The sequence below is a fragment of the Drosophila obscura genome, unplaced genomic scaffold (genome assembly GCF_018151105.1).
Source record: "Drosophila obscura isolate BZ-5 IFL unplaced genomic scaffold, ASM1815110v1 contig_46, whole genome shotgun sequence".
NCBI lineage: Eukaryota > Metazoa > Arthropoda > Insecta > Diptera > Drosophilidae > Drosophila > Drosophila obscura.
This window is the reverse complement of record NW_024542835.1, coordinates 1387594-1408054: the sequence shown is the minus strand read 5'-3', so window position 1 is coordinate 1408054 and position 20461 is coordinate 1387594. Positions and strand designations below refer to the sequence as shown.

General features: G+C 46.0%; 2 protein-coding genes across 3 annotated transcripts; both read right to left on the bottom strand.

Moving 5' to 3' along the window:
- Positions 1–4121: 4121 nt before the first annotated feature.
- Positions 4122–6979, bottom strand: LOC111079179 (hyphally-regulated protein). Of its 2 annotated transcripts, XR_002608318.2 has the most exons (5): positions 6729–6979; positions 5335–5622; positions 5101–5238; positions 4496–5025; positions 4122–4430 (listed from the first exon to the last, which is right to left on the bottom strand). XR_002608318.2 is itself a non-coding variant. In XM_022374230.2 (4 exons), exons 1-4 carry the CDS (start codon positions 6808–6810, stop codon positions 4577–4579), a joined length of 957 nt encoding a protein of 318 aa, XP_022229922.2. In that variant the 5' UTR covers positions 6811–6979; the 3' UTR covers positions 4122–4576. The 2 variants fall into 2 exon arrangements, 1 of the variants encoding a protein (XP_022229922.2); XM_022374230.2 differs by having other exon boundaries at positions 4122–5025.
- An 8942-nt stretch (positions 6980–15921) lies between these two features.
- LOC111079180 (parkin coregulated gene protein homolog) lies at positions 15922–17267 on the bottom strand. Its single transcript, XM_022374231.2, has 4 exons — positions 17003–17267; positions 16867–16937; positions 16422–16801; positions 15922–16343 (listed from the first exon to the last, which is right to left on the bottom strand). The coding sequence occupies exons 1-4, from the start codon at positions 17087–17089 to the stop codon at positions 16087–16089; spliced, it is 795 nt and encodes a 264-aa protein (XP_022229923.1). The 5' UTR covers positions 17090–17267; the 3' UTR covers positions 15922–16086.
- Between the last annotated feature and the right edge of the window lie 3194 nt (positions 17268–20461).

Here is a 20461-nt window from a genome sequence, read left to right as displayed (position 1 = left end):
ACTATTTTTAAAATAATTTAAGTGATCTGGCTGTCTTCCTTTGTCATTCGAATCAGATTCTATTATGAGATTCCACACATAGTCGCCCAACATGTTCTGATTCCAAACACCTTGATACCGTCGTTCCATAGATTTTAATTGTTGGTGAAATCTTTCTTCGTGTTCATCACTGACGTCCCCTAGGTTTGGCGGAAAAAAGTCTAATTGAGAGTGCAGAAAATGAAATTTTTAGTGACATATTTGCCCCGATTTTTTCATAATTACTAATTGATTCTTGGACGATATTAATATAATAATCAGATTTGGTTTTACCAAGAATGTTGGTTGTACGAGTCGGAATAAGTTCCAGGCTGCTTTTTCATTCCTAGATAAAATATTTAGAAATATTTCACCTTTAAGCAGTTTTTTCATTTGGGGACCATCAAATACTCCTTCTTTCACTTTTCCCAGCGATAGACGTGGGAAAACAGTTCTTAGGTATCTCACAAAAAAGTTCATTAGTCCTAGCTTAATGTGCAATGTTCAAATTACATCTGAAAACTTCTCGAGAGCAGCATTTTGTATGTTGTAATTTTCCAAAGTATTTTCCTCCCGTTGTGGCTGGAGTTTTCTTGAGTAATGCTCAGTTCTAGCTCTACTATCCCCTAGGCACAGAAGCAGCAATATTTTGTATAACCAAATTGCAATCCCGTTAGCATGGTTACGAGTTTTAAGTCACACGCCACCTTCCACTGGTGTTCTTTATATTTTATGTTTTCAAACAATTTGTTCATTGTTTGATATGTTTCTTTCATATTGACAGCATGGGCGACGTTCGAATTTCGCTGCTTGTATGTTGTCGAGGTAAGTGATACATAACCATTTTTATTTTCTTTGGGAGGGGTGTAGGAATTTAGTTTAAAGTTCGCCACCAACTACACCTTGGAGGAGCATGGATGGGTCTTCACAGGCATCCATTTATACAAACCCGAGACGTGGCTGACGGATCTAAGGATATGGGGGGAGTCGCCACCACCCTGGGGGCTGGTGGGTGGTCCTATCCCCGCAGCTGCCCCTCATCCGTCGTGCCATCCCCGCTGTCCAGATTTGCGCCTGCACTGACCTGCCGACTTTTTTCAGAGGTATCGCTATGCAAGCTATGCAATTCAGCTATAAACAAAACCCAAACAAAACAAATTTCAACTTTTGGGAAATATTAAACACATATTTCAAAATATATCCTGGGTCTTTTTATTTTTGGTCGAGTAGTGTTACATACGGCTCGATGTACTTTGCATTGAGGGAAAGGATCGGTTTTAAAATCAGAGGAATTAGCGAGATATAGAGTCTTCGTTATATAGGGGTCATAAAATGCCTTTGACCACCTCTTTATAAGCCCAATTACGCCCTTGGACTTGTTTACCATGGTAGAAATTTGTTAAGAAAAGTTATGATAAAAGAGAGTTTAGACCGCGCAATGCAAAAAGTAACAAGAGGGAACGTTTTGAATCGCTGCAGCTGTCGCGACTCTACTTTTATACCCGTCGCTCAGGCAGTCGGACTAAAGAATATTTTATCAGTTTACATTTTTTCGCAACATCTGTCATCTAGATTTACATTTACTTCTACATCTGCATCTCTCTCTTCTCACACCGGAGGTCATTCACTGCATGAGGCAGAGTGTGTGAGCGAGCGAGAGAATGAGGTAGCGCTGAAGAGTTCAAAGGGGGTAACGTAGCAGCTAAAAATTAATGTCTTCATTCTGGGTATAATAATAATCCGAACTGAACCAATATCTACAAAATTGTGGATGCCATAGATTTTTGTTCTTTGTGGGGGCGGGTCGAAATTTTGAAATACACTTGTAAGTGTCGCAGAAGTCTGGATAAAAAAATTGATTGTTCTAGTCTTAGAGAAATAGGCGACAAACAAGATGGACACCCGGACAGACAGATATCGACTCGAAAATTGATGAAGAATGCGGTCAGAAATGTTTCCATCTGTGCGTTACGCTGTTCTAGGTTCGGTATAAAAAGCTTCTAATTAATTTGTGGTAGTTGGATTTGAAAAGATGTTGGAAGTGGAGCATTGAAGTTTGCTGGATAAACGCCTGGATTGTTTTCTCTAATGGCAAAGTTCAATTTTAAATCAATTGTAGTCCTTACTCTGAATAGTACAATAACCTGTTTTTCGAATATGAATGAGGAAGAACTGGAATCCGTATGAGAGAAAGACACAAAGCATATATTCGTAGCGGGAGACAGAATGGGAGACTTGATAGTCTTGATAGAGATGATTCTCAAGATGATGGAAACGGAAACGGAATATTGGATATTTTATACACTCCAATTATTGCAAAATTAAATTTATATTAAAGGTATTATTCGACTCACTTCTCATCAATGAGGAAATGGGCACTAGGTTATTAGACTCGTTTACCGAAGACCTAACCGTAGATACCTGGAGAATTGAAATCACCAAGAACTATCATATGGTCTTTATATAATAGCAAGGACGAAACGGTTGTTATACGACCATGGCAAAGCTGGGATGAAAAATTGCAATCAAAACCCCTCCTCCACATCGGGAAGACCGAATTCCTGAAGGTGGTATACCGACCTGCCCTGCCAAAGCTTCGGATCTATGGATGTCCGACTTTAACCAGGTCTCGGTAAACACAATAACGTGGGACGAAAATATGAAACTATCCGTGAAAAGAGTGCAGAGCTTCCTAAGTAAGCCTCCAGCATTTTGATATGTTACGGAGACGAGGATGGATCACTGGCCTGATTACTAGGGAGAGTTATGAGGGGCCTATTCTTAGCCTTGTACTGTTTCACAACCGAGTGCAAATGGTTTCGAACTTAGTTGGGGATACGCTTATTTTAGAGGAATCTATCTATCTTTCTGGCATAAGAGAATTTAAATTTCTCCACCTTTAGACCTTTAGTCAGTGGCAAGCCGTGAGACAAAAACTTGCAGCTTTGGTGGGACTCCCACCAGTGGTTTTGGCACCATAGGTCTGGTACCGGTTGTCCGGGACGTCCATTAACTAGTGGGATCAGAATAGACGGAAAAGATAATGAAGTTGGTACGGACTCTACGGACACGGACGCGGACGGATGAATCTGGCCGCCGAATCTGCATCACCAGCAGCTGTCGTTGCCCTTGGAGTTGGCACTGAATGCATTTTGCGTGCACAACGTTGTCGGAGAGCTAGCAAGGAATGCTCGGCTGGTCACGGCTGTAGGCTGTAAACCAGCGTCTTGCAGGTTTTAGTGGCACAGACAATATACATATGTACATCATAGTCCGAACTCAAAGCTTCGTGAGCCAGAGAGGAAGAACAGTTATTTAGGTTTGTGTGATAGGGAGAGAGTAACCGACGCACAAAATAATTGGATAAATTATGTTTTTACGCAATTAATAGGCATGAACTCGCGGTTAAGGATAGATTTTATGATGGTAGGTTACAAAAAACACATTTTTGATCCTCCGTCGATGGAGGGAGTATTTTCATCCCGCTCCGGTAGACGGTAGCTATCAAAATGACTCCACTCGCTCACACTTCTTGACACCTACAGCCACCTACGTCTAGCTCCACTTGGTAGCGGCAGCGGTGAGTGATCGCCTGCCTCTGTCTGTCTTCGCTCTCGCTCTGGCAGGTGATCCAGAGCTACCTCGTGGCCTGGGTGCGGACGTCGCTGCCGCTGCTTCATAGTGCTTCTGCCCGCTCTTCGGGCATTCTGCTGCTCCCGCTGCACTTCGCTCTCGGCTTCAGTGCGCTTGGCGTACGCTCTTTCGCTGTCGATGCGCTCTTCTCTGCCGGCTTATCGTTGAGTGCATTTTGGATTATCGCTCTCAGCTTGGCTCTGGTGTGTATATGTTTATGTGTGAGTGTTTTAATTGCGTAGCTCTTATCGTGTCTGCTTTGGCCGATCCCGTTGTTTTGGCGAAAGCCGTGCAAATATAGAGAAGACACCTACGCCAAGTGATGGCCTTTTCGAGATCAGGAATTAATTGATTTTTGATGTTACATAGGCTAACGGAAAAATTCCTTACGAATGACACTGCCAGAAACCGATCGAATCAATATATTCCGATATTTTACAATAAAATTACAAAAAAAAAAAACAGAAACTTGGAATTTATTGGGAAAATTATATAACACTTTCAGATGCTACATCACAGTGAAAAAAAAAATATATCATCCACGAATGGTTTTGCTAGTGATCCTGTGCTAATACATTAATAGTTGTGTCTCATTACTTCACTGTCTTACAGCTTAGATAGGACTTGAAGACTGGTGGAATGCGACCATAAGAGAATAATGCGATCCCCTTACATGGATTCAATGCACTGGCTGTACTTGGGGTCTCTCAATGTCGAAGTCTCTCAATGGTTGGAAACGCCACTATTGATGCAGAAAAAGTCGAATAATAATTGCTTTACTATAAACGCCAAAAGAATATTACTCATATTAAATATGTAAATACATTTTGTACTATGTACGTACATCGCCAAATAAGTAAATTTTAGATTGTGCGTTTTTATTCTGTGAAAAATTGAAGAGCGAATAAAGTGCCAGAATGCTATATCAAGAGAAGGGCCTTTCTAGCTTGCCATCGACCACCTGGACAACCCCACTGTTGATCTTGGCTCCATTTGCTGTTGCTATTCCCCGACTGGCCTTGCTGTCACGTCGACGCCTGTAATCAGTGGAGGACATGCAGTAGCAGGGCTTCCAGCTCGGCCTGCGGTAGATCTGGCTCTGCTCCTGGGGAGCGCGCTCTGTTGTCCAGACAGGGACGTAGTGCGTCCAGGTCTCGCCTGTGCGATAAATACTGCCTGAGTCAGATCCTCCACTGGTATATTCATGCTGGGGATAGTACTGTGGGTAGTACCCTCCTCGACTGCCTCCCTCATAGCCGCGGTGCTCGCTGGAGTAGTTGGGATTCCACTGCGACTTTGGATCGTAGGGCTTGTGGGCCTTGTGCTTTGAGTCGCTGCCACCGCGGCCCTTGTAGATGGGCACACTGGCGTCCTCTGAAAGTGGAAGGTGCGAAATGGGTTAGACGAGGACGAAAGTGACGGAGGACTCTCACTTTCTCACTCACTCACCCTTCTCCCCATGGTTCTGGGCCGAGCTGGTTTCGTTGGCCTCCCCCTCGGAGGTTATCTCGAACGTGATGTCCGTGTGGATGCCCACCCGCTTCTTGTGCTTGCCGAGGTCCGTAATTTCCACGCTCTCTTTGGACTCTTTTGATTTTTTTGGGATTGCAATTTTTACTTTCAGCATGTTCTTTTTGCATTTCAAACTTATGCTTAGGTGTGGGGTTGGCCCAATCTAATTACCTTTCGTTTGCTGCTGTCCATCGCCCGTATCAACGGTTACCCGCACGCCGTGTATCTTGGGGCGATTGCTGCTGTTTCCGCCGCCACCACCTCCTCTTTCATTGGCAGTGGCCCTGTCTCCTCCTCCAAAGCTGCGACCCGTGCCGCCCTGATCATAGCTGCCACTCCCATTACCACCCTGTCCCTGCATACCGGGCTGCATCCCTGTCTGGTTGCTGTTGCCGTTGCCGCTGGAGATGCCATCGCTCTCATCGAAATCCAACTTGGATGACACTTTATTCGCCTGACCTGGTTGCCAGCCACGTCCCACGTTCATCGTTGTTTGTTTAAGGTTTAGCATAGAAATTAGATATAGCAGAAATTTAATTAAAGTTATGCAAACACTTGCAGCCATCTCCCGTCCCTGGCAATCCTCAGCTTCGACTTTAATCAGGTGAATTGGAGCGTGTCCGCCACAGCCACAGCTACCGCCCTTGCCACCGCCAGGGTGTCCGTGGCATATACATATGTATGTATGTACTCGTAAGTGGTGCAATTAGCACACGCTGACTTATTTATGGATGCATCGCTCGTAACGTAACCAATCTGGCTGACTGAGCAGAGCAGGGCCGAGTCGAGCCAGTCCGGGCCAAGTGAACTTCGACTGCCTCGATTTGCCATTGCACTGCACTCAAACACTCGAATGCGCAAGCGGAATTATAATTATTGGATTTGTCCTAATCAAAGTCGGATTAGCAACGGGGAGTGACCTCCACTCCATCCAGAGGCCATCCCTTGGGCTCTTTGTTCGATAGCTATAGTTTGCGGTTTTCCTAGCATCCTTCTAAGCTAAATAATGTGGACTTAATCCTACAGATTAAGCCTTCGAGGAACTATTCCTCATTAGAAGTCAGTTCGCATATCGTAATTTAAAGTTTCACTCACTTAACTTGCAATATCAGGAGCAGTATCTTTTTACGTGTCGCCTACAAGGAGCTTTCAACTAGCTATTTAATCGAAAATCTTTAATAGAGCATTCGCCATCAGAATATAGAAGTTAACCATTGAGGGATATTTACTATATTTTATTAACCGAAAAAGTTTTAGATGCAAATAGTGAGCTCCAGCTTTTGTGGCTCTTTCAATGATAATAAGGATAAAAGGAACTTGGAACTGTTTTCTTGTAAGATATCGCTGTCTATCTTTCTATCCCGAGCACTCGTGTATTAGCAATAATATTTTGGATGCGTCAAAGGGGTTCGAAGCGTCGTAGTTCCCCCACGACTGGAATTACCCCCAATTTAAAGAGACACGCAACTGGTGCCCCAAAAACTTTCAGCTGAGTCAGAGGGATATGATCTGCCACCTGTAGATTGATTGATAATGTACTACCAATTACGTAAACTCGTAACAACCTTGGACGCCGCGATGAGTTAGCAGAATGATGCAGAGCAATAACAAGAGGAAGGCGGTGAAAGATTTTGATATTGGCAGCATCTCGCCTTGGGGCGGAGAACCGAAATAAATGCTGGAGCACGGGGTATTTTTATGGGGGTTTTTCCAAGGAGTTTCGCAATGGACACTTGAACTTTGAGCGCGTCCCGTGTGCACACTTGAAAACCGTCGACAAACAACTAAGCAAAACGACCCGACTCGAGACGAGACGAAACGAAACAAAACCAAACAAAACAAAACCGAGTCCGAATACCTACAGAGATTCATTAAAATTAACTGGCAAAGCTGGGGAGTAGAAAAAAGTTGCTTTTGCTTCTAATTCTAAGTGTTTCCATTTCAGTGGACTTTTGCTGTTTGCTGTTTTCTGTTTGCTGTTTCTGCCTCTGCCGCTTGAGCTTTGCAGATAAGATCTTTACTTGATCTTGGTCGTAGGTCTATAAGTGAGTTGGGGTGAGTTGCTGTTGCACGGGGGGGCTGTGGCTATACCTGTGGCTGTGGGTGTGGGTGTGGACGGGGGCATCCAATCAGAGGAATGTGTAAGGCGGGAGCAGCCCCCTGCAGCCGCCACCGTCCAGTAATTGTCTCTAATCGGCTGGCTCGCATCTTTTGTGATTGTTTTGATGTAGTTTCCGTTGTATCTTAAAGATTCCATTGTGTATCGGGTGAACCTTTTTGTTCTGAGCTTAGTTTTATTTCGCTTCTGTGCGTTGGGTTTTTCATAATGCTCCCATCGTTAATCATGGGACGAGCGTTTATCTATGGATATCGCCATTATATTCTGTGGCAATTTTGACAGCGCAAAACGATTATCATCATTAGCCGCAGATGCGCCGGCGGCAGCCTCCAAAACTCGTCCCAAGTTCAAGTTGGGTCCGCATCTAAATTGCGTTGTATTCGAAGGTTTGTCTGCTTTATTTTGGGACTTTCTTATCCGCATCTTGCGTTGCTTGCATTGTTCCATTTCCCCCTCGCAATTGTAATTCGACAGTTTCCTCAAGCCTAATGAAGTATTTTCCCATTTGTCAAATTACGCCCCGTATCAACCACTTTCTCGAGAAAGGAAATTGCATTAGAAGTATCTGGATCTGCACCCAGCTCAGTTCAATCCAACCCCCCATAACCGCACATGTTGGAATAATAATGTCAGGCACAACAAATGTATGGGCCATAAATTCATCCCCCCATTCAGGGGATCATCCTCCCAAGAACAGGAGTGGGCCAGGTCCAAAGCAATTAATTAGCAATTGCATTTGGTGCTGTCATTACGTGTGATAATTAAAAGGCCTCCCGGCTCTGCTCCATGAAAGAAAGAAATCCTGGCAAATGTATGACCATAAATTGTATGCCCTTTGGGCCTGGCTCTTACTGTGGGTGCGCCCGCTCCCATTTCCGTTCAGCTCAGCTTAGCTCAGCTCAGCTCAGCTCAGTTCGGCTGCAAATGCACTTTAATCTCGAATTTATCAAGCGTAATAGTTTTGCCCTTAGTGCGATGGGGTCTCTGTGGGGGACCTTTTGTAATCTTTGGGATTAGACAGGCGCACCAGGACAAGGGCATACATGTGGACACGTGGGAGGCGGGCCACACTCGTTGTGTGCCCATTAAACAGATGGATTTCGTTGTCAACTTTTTTAATATACTTTTTGTGGACTTTCGGCTTGGCTGGACTGTAGTCCTGTATCTGCATCTGCATCTGAATCTGCCTCTGCCCCTGAATCGGATCTGAATGTGTTTTGATATCTGCTCTCGACCTGGCTCTGACTGACTGCTTCTTGTTCTGTGTGTTCGTTGGCAGTGTTTTGCATAAAGTTCTGCCTCTGCTTACATCAACTTAATTTTCATTGTTTCTATGCATTTGTGCTGCACTCGGCGGACCAGAGACCAGAGACCACCGACCAGCGACCAGATACCAGAGAAGTTCAAGTGCGTTTCCAGCGAATGCCTTGCATAATTCTATGGGTACTTCAAGACCACAGAAACTTGCTTACTTGACAGAGGGAATTTTGAAGAGGATAGCACTGTGCCTTCACCTTATGGTACAGAGAATAGTTTCAGTGCTGCACTCGTAAATGCAGTTCTTAATCGCTGGGAAAGGTTTGGGGAATTATTTGCCATTTGAATTTGTGGGCCCCATAAATAATAATTACACAAATATACATATATATTTATTTTAATAGCAGACAGAAGTCTGAATGGCTATCGAGAGTCGCACAGACAGCAACACCTACTCGTAGCTGTATCCAGCAGATACAGATGCAGATGCAGATACAAAGATACAACATGTTTGGCCAGCAAAAGACAATGGTGCCAGACAGTCGCCGGTTGGGTTGTGTTGGGTGGGTTGGCCCTGTTAGCCCTGTTAGCTTTGCCAACAATTAAAATGGAAAATCAAAATCGAAATTTACAAATTTACAAATTTATGCGTCTAGCTGCCATTTACAGTTTGTAGAATATTGCTGTTGGAAAATGCCTATTCTGTCCTACTCCATTCCCTCCTTTCCACTCTCCCAGAATAAATTGCACAATTTTCCTGGGCAGGGGGCGGGCATGCCTGAACTAATGAAATAATGGGCCGGGCGAATTAAATTATGGCCAAGGAATTCCCAGAGGCCCAAAGGGACCTCTAGACAATAACTAAATTTGCACCCACGATGGGACGGGAGTTTTTTTTTTTGATTGCATTGTTGCCGTTTGATTTGCAACCACTCGAACCCCAGCAACCATCGTCGAATCACCCGCCAAGGGCCATCGCCATCCGACACCTCAGCGGAACAACCCTCCCCGTCCGATCCCAGCGACCTCACCTCACCTCACCACGATCCGTATCCGCATCCGCATCCGAGTCCGGCCCCCCTCTCCCTCATTGCCTATTCACACTCATGTATTTCTATATCGCGTTCTATTATTATTATTTTTATTTTTATTTTGTCTCTCCTTTGCTTGAACATAAAATTTTTATTATTTGCTCGTTTACGGATTCCTCTCTCTCTCTGCTAGTCTGCCTGCTCTTTGGATTCGTCTGCTCGGGTTTATCGTTTCTCGTGTAGTGCGAAATTATCACAAAACTCATTGAATTTCCTTTTATTGTTGTCGGCTGTTGGCTGCCAACCAGCAGCCATACCACCCTCCCCTCCCTTGGCGAAGTGGAAATCATCCTTGCAGTGCACCGGAAGCCAAAGAGCGTCGTCTGTCGTCTTATCGTCTTCTTTGTTGTGTCGCGGTCGGGAACGTGTGGGGTGGCAGGCACAGTGTGTCAATGTCCATTTTTATTATGGTAAAAATGGAAATGTGTACCCAAAATTGTTGAACTGTTGAACCCTAGTGTCTTGTTTGAAATAGTTGTAAGTATCTACGATCCCATTGAACATACACATACACATATGATTATATTATTATATTACATATATCAGCCGCAAAGAGGTGGTAAAAGTCAATGTATTTGTAGAACGCTTTGGATAAAATGAATGCACGAATCCGATAGAGAGTTTTCCAGATTTAAAAATCAAAGTTTCAAGAAAATCGGAATTTTCGTTTAGTTCAAAATAATTTCCGTGTGAAAAATGTATTCAACTTTTATTGACATATTCATTTATTTATATTTATTCAGGTTAAATAAAGAGTAAACTGTGTGAGGTATGATTCTGTTTTTAGTACTTTTACCATGTGTGTTCACTAACATCAGATTTAAATGAAAAACTGGTCCCTTGCATAGACAGTTCTAGAGAAAAACTTATTTTCAAAACCATCTAATTTTTGGGTTGTTTTTTTATCCCGTGATTATTTTTGTACATGCTCTTTGAAAATTCATTTACCTAAGTTTATTTATTTGTTGGCGGCTCGGACCCGTTTGGCTTCCAGACCGATAACTCTCACGAATATCGGCAAAAAATGGGCGCAAGTGAGGATTGAATTCCAGGCTCTGATTCCAGACCGAAGTCTGTTTAGGTCTGACCTTTTGAATCTGTTTGGAGTAGTTTCTCGAAGTTATTTACGTATGCCTGTCATTACTAGTTCACAGTTTCCCCATGCGGTGTCCCACTGTGCATGCAATTTTTCTCTCAGGGCCACCTTCCCACAAGAGCTGGCAGGTTGCTGGAGAGAAAAAAAGTTGGTTTAAGGTCCTTGAAAATGAAAATTTCTCTGCCGCAGCCGACACCATCGTTTCGAGGGCTGTTGCTCCTGCCGCTGCGGCCTGGTGGCCATTCGCCGTCACCCCCGCACCGTCTACACCCCGGCACTTAGCTGACAATGAGCAGTGACAGCTACGAGGGGGTGGAGCGGATAGGATTCCACCGCCGGGATGTTCTATTGAGAGCCGCTTGCGGTCGTGCCACAAACCCCAAACCCCAGGACTCGGACCCAGACCCGGACCGTCTGCACGTCTGTTGCATCTGTCGCATGCCGGAACTAAACGAAAACAGAACAGAGGAACGGAACCGAACCCAACCCGACACAAGGGTAGTCGACTCAACCCCCATAGGGACGAGAATGCAGTCGATAATGATGCGTACGCAGGGGCGATTATGATGAGTTTGATAGAGACAAGAACTCCTCGACTTGACACGCATGATTTAGTGTCCTGTTGAACCTGCACCGCCCCGCCCCGTTACCGGCCCCTGCCCCTGCCACAGCCCCTTGCCCGAGTCTCGATTCGATTCCATTTCGCAAATTGCAAATAAGTCGCCCCGTGCTGCAAGGGTCCCAGACCGTTTCGTGTGACAATTCTCGCAAATTATGTATTTTTTTTCCAGCAGCAGCAGCCAACCTAATCCGATTATTGCTGCCGATCCCGGGGACAGGTCCCAGGTCCGGGTTCAGGTCCAGGTCCAGGTCTCGCCGCTGTCGCGCTGCACTTTTGTGTATCTCGTTGCCAGCATATGGCATGCATGGATAGTGGAGGTCTGCACTTACACTCATTGTCCGACGTGGAATCCGGGGGTTACAGTTGCCCACTCCCACTCCCACTACCACTCCCACACCCACACGCCCCGCCCCATAATTGGATTTCGATGACTGCAAATTGGTGATAATTTCGATTTGCTTCCGGGCAGCTTCCACGGAACGCACCGCGCACGTGATTCGTGAAAATGCGACCAGCTGCGCCCTGCACTCTTTTGTGTCTGGTCGTGACTGGCTAAACAGGGACTGCAAATGGACGGAATGGCCTCTTTATGTCTGCTCAAACAACATCGCTCCCAGACAGTGTACTTAGCCCCTACCTCCCGCAATGGAGATGGCGGAACGCCGAAAGCAAACTAGGCCCGAACATGGACTATTTCCTAATCAGCCATTAGGTGATAAGACCAGGCATATAAATGCGCCTGCCTTGCTGCAGAGGGACAGACAATAATCAGTAATCTGCACCATGAAGGGTACTTCTTCTGCTACCCATCCTGTAGCTAGCTCTCCAGTGCGTCCTGGCTCAGGAACTCAAGTGCTCGGTGGCCTATGTCCAGTTGGGAGACAGCGCCTACAAGCTGGAGCGCGGCAAGGTAATGCCATACTCCATGCTCCCTGCTCCAGACGTGTTCTGCTCCACTGCAATAATGTCCTCCAATTTCAGTTCGACTGGTGGGATGCAGCCAGAAGTTGCATGGACCTGGGAAGGCAGTTGGCTACCATCGACAGCGAGCAAGAGCTGAATGCCATATCGCAATACCTCAATCAGTTGGGCTTTGGTTCAGACGAAGCGGTTTGGTTCTCTGGCTTTGGCATCAAGTCCGGGGCCTGGATCTCGCTGGCAAACTCCAAGATCCGGACCTACTTCAAGTGGGCTACCGCCGAACCCAATGACTCGTACAGTGCGGAGAGCTGCCTGGGCATCAAGGTCAGCAGCGGAAATTGGCTTATGCACGACCTGAGTTGCTTCAAAGAATATTCATATCTATGCGAGGTTGTTCAGAAGGAGTCTCAGTCAGATCGGAACAGAAGTGTTGTAGAGTTTACATATAATTCGAGCCTCAGGAGTTTTGTTATGCGTTGTTGTCCCTGCCACACTGATTGCCCCATGCGTACTCCAATGTTAATATATGTAATAACTTCGTTGCTTAGTACATACCGAATGGCTGAAACGCTTGGTTTCGCTTTCAATAAATAAACAAACATCACAATGTATAGAAGGAAATAAGAATTGTTTTTTATACAATTTAAATGATTCCTGGCTGAAATCGGCTGCATAAAAATTGAGTAAGTTTTCTGCTCACTGAAGAAATGGTCATCGTTGAATGCTCACACATATCTCTCGTTCTATTTTCTATCGATGCGCTAAGATTTGCGCTAAGATATCTAATTATCCAATCCCAGGATACGAATTTAGCCACCTCTTTTGAGCTAAGGATCCACTTTGTTACGATAGAAAATGTTGTCAAAAGAGTTCACTGTTCAACAGGTTAAAGACGAGAAAATTGATTTGATTTTAGAACCATTTGTATCGAATTAAAAACGATTGGCACAGACAACTGTGCACTTACAGGACCTGAGTCTTTGCATCTCTGAACTCGTGGAACATGAAGAACGAATCTTTTAGTTGGAATTCTCGAATATTTTGCATAATTAATTGATATACACTCGTGTCGTGTCGAGTGCACAGATGTACGAGGGCTTGCTGCGGCAGGAGTATTAGTTCATGAACCAGGGCTACCCGATGCGGTAGAGATTCATGCAGTTCTCGCTGTTCAGATTGTCCGGCTGGGCACTGGGTTTTCTTTGTTCTGAATTTGAATATTTACTCGAGTCGCGTCATCGATTGATTCAAATGAGGGGCGGCCATCAATCCGGCGTCCCCAATCCCCAATCTCCAATCCAGAATTCCCAATCTCAATCGATAAGAGCTCGAGGTGGAGTGGGGTGGGCAGCACTTTCGTTTTCCGCGCTGATGTCTGAAATGCTCATTACATTGGATGGGACCGAATTGTGCCCACGGGCGTTTCGTGTCAATTTATGCAACTCTCCTGCAATTTCCGGTATATTAAAGCAATTTCCAACCCACTGGCCACAGCGCACGGACACGGACACGGACACACTTGCACGGGTATGCAGGCTCTCTGCCATGGGCCATGGGTACGGTACGGCTTAATGGGGGAGTGGTGTCCTGCATATGACTGCTGACTGCTCCTGTGGATGTGTTTGAGTTGTGTTTGAGATGTGTGCGTGTGTGTGCGATGGAAAAGCCCTCCTGGGCATCGATGTAACCAACGTGTGGGCGAATTGACGAGCATCAGGAGAGTCAAGGCTAGAGTACTTTACGGTGGCAGCCCAAAAATTGATATCACATTTGGAAATGCTGCGAAAGAGCGGGGTGTTCTGTCTACTGCCAGTTCTCAGGAGAGGGAAACGAAGGTTCGGCTATAGGGATTTCTTAATTGGTATAAATTCACGCAAGTCTAGAAGGGTGTAAGCCTCACACATATTCACCGTACTTACCCAATGGAATACTCAATATCCGGCTCAGCACTTCTTACATCTCCAGCAATCTGCAGCCCTTGCAATCTGCAACAGTTGAATGCAACATAGCTCGCATACATTTATCTATGGTTACTTTCCTTCAATGTGGATTCTACCTGTTACCTGCTACAATCTGTCTTCCGCCATTTAATTCAACTCTCGAAATGTTTCAATTTGCGACTCTTGAAACTGGGCTACCTCGAATCTTATTATAAACCCATTTCGATTGCAATCTTTTGAAAGGATTTTCTATCTAAATCAGAGTTTTGGCGCCCCACAGAGTACCCCTTGCCCAGACCAGACCAGTCCCCGCTCCACTCCCCTGTCATTATGGCGACTACTGTCAGTGTGTCTGGGTTCTCGACGCAATAAAAAGCGCTCCCCGAGAAGTGCGTATAAAATGTCAAAACGTTTTAACAGCAGTTTGAAGCTGAAGCCGAAGCTGAAGCCGATACAGGGGGCAAACAATAAAATGGAAAATTCGCAGCAAGCAAATGCAATTTAGCAAACAGGAGGGTCGTCAAGTGACGCTGCACCCAGGGGGACTGTTTGATTTACCGTCAACAGGAGATTAAAAAAAAAACGAAGTGGAATCAGCAGCGGGGAAAAACACGCTACCAAAAAGTGAATTAAGAACTTGTGTGCTGGAACGACTCGACGCGACTCGAAGCAAGCCCAGAGGGGTGGCGTGGCTCGCTCTGCACGGGGCTGTGGTGTGGGGCAAATTGAGTTGCAACACTTGGCAGGTTTTTATCTACGCACCACAATCTACCCACCAGCCAACCAAGCAACCCACCCACCAGTCTGGATGGGGGCAGAGTCAGCAGGTCGCAGCCCAGTACAGACCAGACCATCCCATCCCATCCCAACCCATCTCAGACCACACCATAGGCGGAGTGACCATCCATCCCACTACCGGCAAGGAGCAGAGCAGGAGCAAGAACAGAGAACTGTCCACTGTGGACTGTGGACAACTGTTTCGTGTTGGTGCGCGTTGATAACAAGATTTGTTTTTCAAAAATTATGGAGGGTCGTCCTTAATTACGCTGAAAAGCGCAATGAGCAATTTCGAAATGTCAGTAGCCACCGGGAGCAGTGGCCAGGCAATAGCCATGCCTAAACCACATCCACCCCAAGCAATTTAGGTAAATTAAATTTAGAGTGTGCCCGTCCCCCGATTTTCAGATGTTGGAGAGTGGGGTGGGGAGGGGGGAGTGCTCAAAAGTCAAAAGTGTGTGGCCCATTGCTTGATTTTGGCCAGAGATAAATTTCTGGGGGGAGCGAGATACGGAAGGCAGACGCAGACACGCAGGCGGAGGGAGGACAGGCCAGAACAGGAAAGGACAGGAAAGGACGGGACGGGACGGGACACCCTCTCGTTAGACAAATGTATCTGCCAGACAGTCAACACTCTCTACATGGATATTCCATTAAAAGAGCCGCAGCGGCGCATTGAACAATTTCCACTTTATGATTTATGGTAATGAGCTTTTTATTTATGGCGCATTTCTTCAATTGGCTACAAAAAATAAGCAGTTCCCCTTACCACGTGCCCCACTCCATTGGCGTTGCAGCTTCTGCCCTTTGTTTTCCGAAAATTAAAAATTAATTAGGCATTTATCACTTGACTGTCCAACAGATGGCGGCTTTCGCGGGTTAAGGGGAGCGGCACACGAATACTCTCTCAGACAAATGGAGTCCTAGAGGGGATCTATGTATCCAGGATATGGAACTATGGATTTAATGAACTCTGATCTGAAAAATTACAAAAATAGTAATTTGGCTTAATTTTGTTTTCAGTAATTGCCGGCCGAAAAACGAAACTAAATAAACTGAAATCGAAAGCACAACTTAATTAGATCGAAATATCAAATTGATTACGGTGGCGGTGGCATCTCGCAGCGGGGAAAGACGCTGCTCTCGTAGGTGGGCACCATGTACTTGATGTTGATAAAGGCGTTCGGGCCGCCGCAGTACTCCAGCAGCTTCAGGGTGTCCTCGATGACATCGCCGATGCGCTTGCTGCGGTCCGGATCGATGCCCTCGCCCAGATTCACGTTGATGTTCTTGTAAAGGTTGCAAACGGCCAGCAGCTGGCGATAGAACGGCACCAGAGCCTGGCCCACACAGGGACCTAAGGAACAAGGAACAAGGGCCAGGAAGTGCTGTAGATTTCTGCTCCGATTTCAATGGGTATGCCCCCAGCACTCACCCAGTCGCACCATCAGCTGGACCACCTGTAGGGCGGAGATGATGATGCGCTTGTCGCGGGTCTGGAAGGCCCGCTTCAGCGGCAGAATCAGTTTCGGCAGCACGGGCAGCACTTTCTTGGGCGAGCGCATGATCAGGTCGATGGCTCCGTTGATGGCCAGCAGCCGCGTGTCACTGTCCATGTCCGCCAGCCCGTCCACGAAGATTGGCAGATAGTAGCAGTAGTCGAGCTCCTCCGGCACGCAGTTCCAGCGCAGAGGCCGATCCTTGGTGGGGTCCTGCTTGTTGCTACGTCCAGCCAGGACACACGGGATATCCCCGCGACTGAAGTAGATCTTAAAGACAGTCTCCCTCACGGGTCGCCGCTTAAAGATGTCGATTCTAAGTGGTGGAGTGGGAGGGAGGACCTAGTCTAAGTTCCGGTTCAGCTATGTTTTCGTACTCACTTTGGAGGAGGCTTTACCACAGTGTTCTTCTGCAGAGCCTGGTAGGTGAAGGCGGGGACAACTCGATTGGGCTGTTCGCGGAGGAGGTGAATGTGGTCAATGTGGGAACTCTCCAGAGAGGGTGCAGGACACTCACCCGCTTCGACCGCAAGTAGAGCGATTCGCGACACACTCGTCCCGGCTCGTGGGGCCGCGTTGCACGTTCTTGGGTATTCGAGCACATTTCTTTTGTATTGTGAACAGCAGTAGATATGGAAATATGTATCTGATTTATTGTTTTGTAGAAAAGTATAAAAATCTCTAGACTTTTGGAGTTGAAATTCAGATTTAATTGTACTATTGGAATGACTATGTTCGGACTGAGATTTTTAGTTCTGATGTGGGAAATATAGAGCCATATCACAGGCTGGGCTACTAGATGAAAATGCCAGACAGTCTGGTTCCAACAATTCGAATATCGGAATTGGGGTTGTCAATAGAGGGGGGGCGGGTTGCCTCGACTCGGCCCCAAAGCACACATCCACATCCCCGAAACAGTGCCGAAATTCAGAGCACCCTCAAAGCAGAGACACACAGCCGTAAAATGTAAATAAATTATTCGTATAAATATGAAAATATTTATGTAGCAACACCTTCTTATCAAGACGTCGACACGCCGAGGGTGCGACCCATACCATACCTCCATCATCCCCATCCACTGCCCGAAACCAAACAATTTGGGCTGAATAATGCGTTGGGGGCTGTGCGGGAGCTCGGGATGGGGTTTCGCCCACACCCAGACACACACACACACACACCCAGACACACACCGACATCACACCTAAAACTGTTGGCGTCTCTAAAGAGTCATAAAGGGAAAGTGCAAACATTTGCGCACTTTATCATCTTTTTCCATTTCCCGCGTAGCGGTGAGGCAACGGTAAATGTACGAGTACCGGTAAATATTTTGTAACGCCCGTCAATTAAGGCGTCTGGTGGGGATCCCTCAGACCAAGACACCCCACCCCCGTCTGTCTCTGTATCTCCCATCACAGCATTAACCTACTTGGAACAGAGCGAGGGAGAGGTACTATCAGTACCTCCATCTCGGCTCTGTTTCGTGTGCCCTGAATTAATTAAAATCCAGCATGCGAATAACATCTCTCTGCCCTTATCCGACTTAGTTTTCAGCCTCGACTTTTCTTGCTCTTGCTCTTGCCCCTCCGTCGCTCTCTAATTGCCCACGCACAGCTTTTCACTTTCATTCAACACATCGTTGCACGTCGCGACTTATCCGCGTTTTAATAATGTGCCCTGGCCTAAGTCAAGACTTGTTACCTCCCCTTCCATACGGACCCTGTGCGCCCTTTCCCCCTTCCCTTTTTTATGTAGCTTCTTTAGCCCTTCTGGCATGTAAATTGAGTTGGAAGCATTTAGGATTATGGAGCATAAGGACTGGGAGCGTCAAGAGTCAAGCCAACTCCCTCGCTAATTGCTGAAAAGGTTCTCTGGCGATTTGATAAAAGTGTCGGATAATATTACCCAGGAAAAATGCCCACATTGAATAGCAAAATATGAGCGAATAAGTAAGTAGACTGATTGCGGATTAGAAAATTAGCGAGAGTAGCGAGGAAAGCGAGGGAAGCGAGAGTAGCATTGCTCGAAGAGGCAGGTCAGTGCAGTTCTTCATCATTGCTATCCGCCTTTGGAAGTATTAGTTTAAGTAAATACTCTTACAAAACGAATTACACATCCTAAGTGACTAGCGCATTAAAAATATGTTAATACTTGTAGCGTTAGGATATAGCATGAAATAAAATTAAATTAAATGGATAGAGATGTATATACCCGGTACTCAAGGAATAGGAGTATACATACATATATGTACATGCGTGTAAATGTATCTACTAGACAGATGGAACCCCAAAAAGTATACATAAATATTTTTGATCAGCACCAAAAGCCGAGTCAAAATAGAGATGTCTTATATCCCGGAAGGATCATTATAATAATTATTATAGCCAGCAAAAGGAAAACTGGACTCGATATTGTCGTTTGGCTCGTTGAACACCTGGCTTCCGAACACTATTCATTCGTCGTGCTGGAGAAACTGCATTGATGTTGACTGCATACTTTTAGGGTGCATTCGCAGATGAATTTCGTTTGAAAGTTCTTTTGAGTATTGTGCCATTGTTTCCTTAGCAGAACATTTGCTAATAATATTGGATATTTCTGGTCTGTATTCGCCGCATGGATTTATCTTGCGATTTCAGTGGTACGGAGTGGTATGGAGGCAATGAGTGAATTGGCCATGCATATATCATGTAGAAAATAATTATAAAATTTCTCCCATTAGGAGCTCGGGCCAAATGGGAAAATGAAATGTTCCCTGAACAAACCAGACAACAATATCGCTGGGGCTCCAAGCGCTTACAATGGCCACAGCCACAGCGCAAATCAGCCAGATCATAATTTATTGGCCCGAAATGCAAGGCCCATAGAACACCAGCTCAAAATAGGCCGAAAGCCGACACAAAAGGCTTGCCATGGCAGGATGATGATGGGTCTGGGGGAGGGTTCCATGGTTAGGTAAGGTGAGGTGAGGTGAGGTGAGGTGAGTGGATGGTTTGAGTGCGTTTGTCTAGCTGACACTTTCATTAACAAAAAGTCAGAGCGATGACAACGGGCGGCTGCCATCAGGGTGAGTGTGTGTGTGTGTGTGTGTGTGTGTGTGTGGGTCTGTGTCTGTGGCCGGGTCTGTGTGTTTTTGCATTGTTACAAAGTGCAATTGTGGAATGGGGTCCGGGGTCCGGGGATCAGGACTGGGGGCAGCTGGTCCGTGGGTGTTGTCCATTCACCATTCACCATTCATCTGACATGGCTGCAGTGCGGCACGTAAATCTAAACAGCCACTGACAGCTTTCAACTGAAATTCACTCCCACATCCAGAGTCACTCCGAACGGCAAAAGCTTTTTATATGCTGCTCAAAATGGACAGTCGTCAGTGGGGGGCAGGGCCAACCATCTTGAATGTCATATAAGCCATATACACATACATATGTACATACATATGTATATGCACATACATATTGTATATATCAATATCCTGTTCATCTATCAATAGGTACATACATACGTACGAGCATGCATATACATATATACATAGATGCGCCTTCGTTGGGTTGTTTGTCTGGAATTGACATCCCGTGCAGGAGCGGAGCTCCCTTTTTGCTCTTTATCATTGAACATGGCCGACAGAGTTGCCTTTTGTTTCGACCTGCTCCTGCTCCTGCTCCTGCGTGGACCGGGACCGGGGACCGGGGTCTGGCCGAGATTTTATGTTCGCATACATTTTGAGCGCTTTATTGTTTGTCCAATTTCGTGCAACATCGCCTGGGCCCAGGCCCAGAAACAGAGAGAGTAATCGAGTATCCGTTGTCTGTCCCACACTGAAGAGAGTGCAGGGGAGGAGAGAGCAGTCCTTCCTCTCCCTCTCGCCCCATGGCAGATTGGTAGGTGTTAATCTAATAACTGTCAAATGCAGGACGTTGGTAGGGAAATTGCTGCTAACTAACTAACCCGTGTGTGGGGAATAACAAATTGTATTCAGATGAGA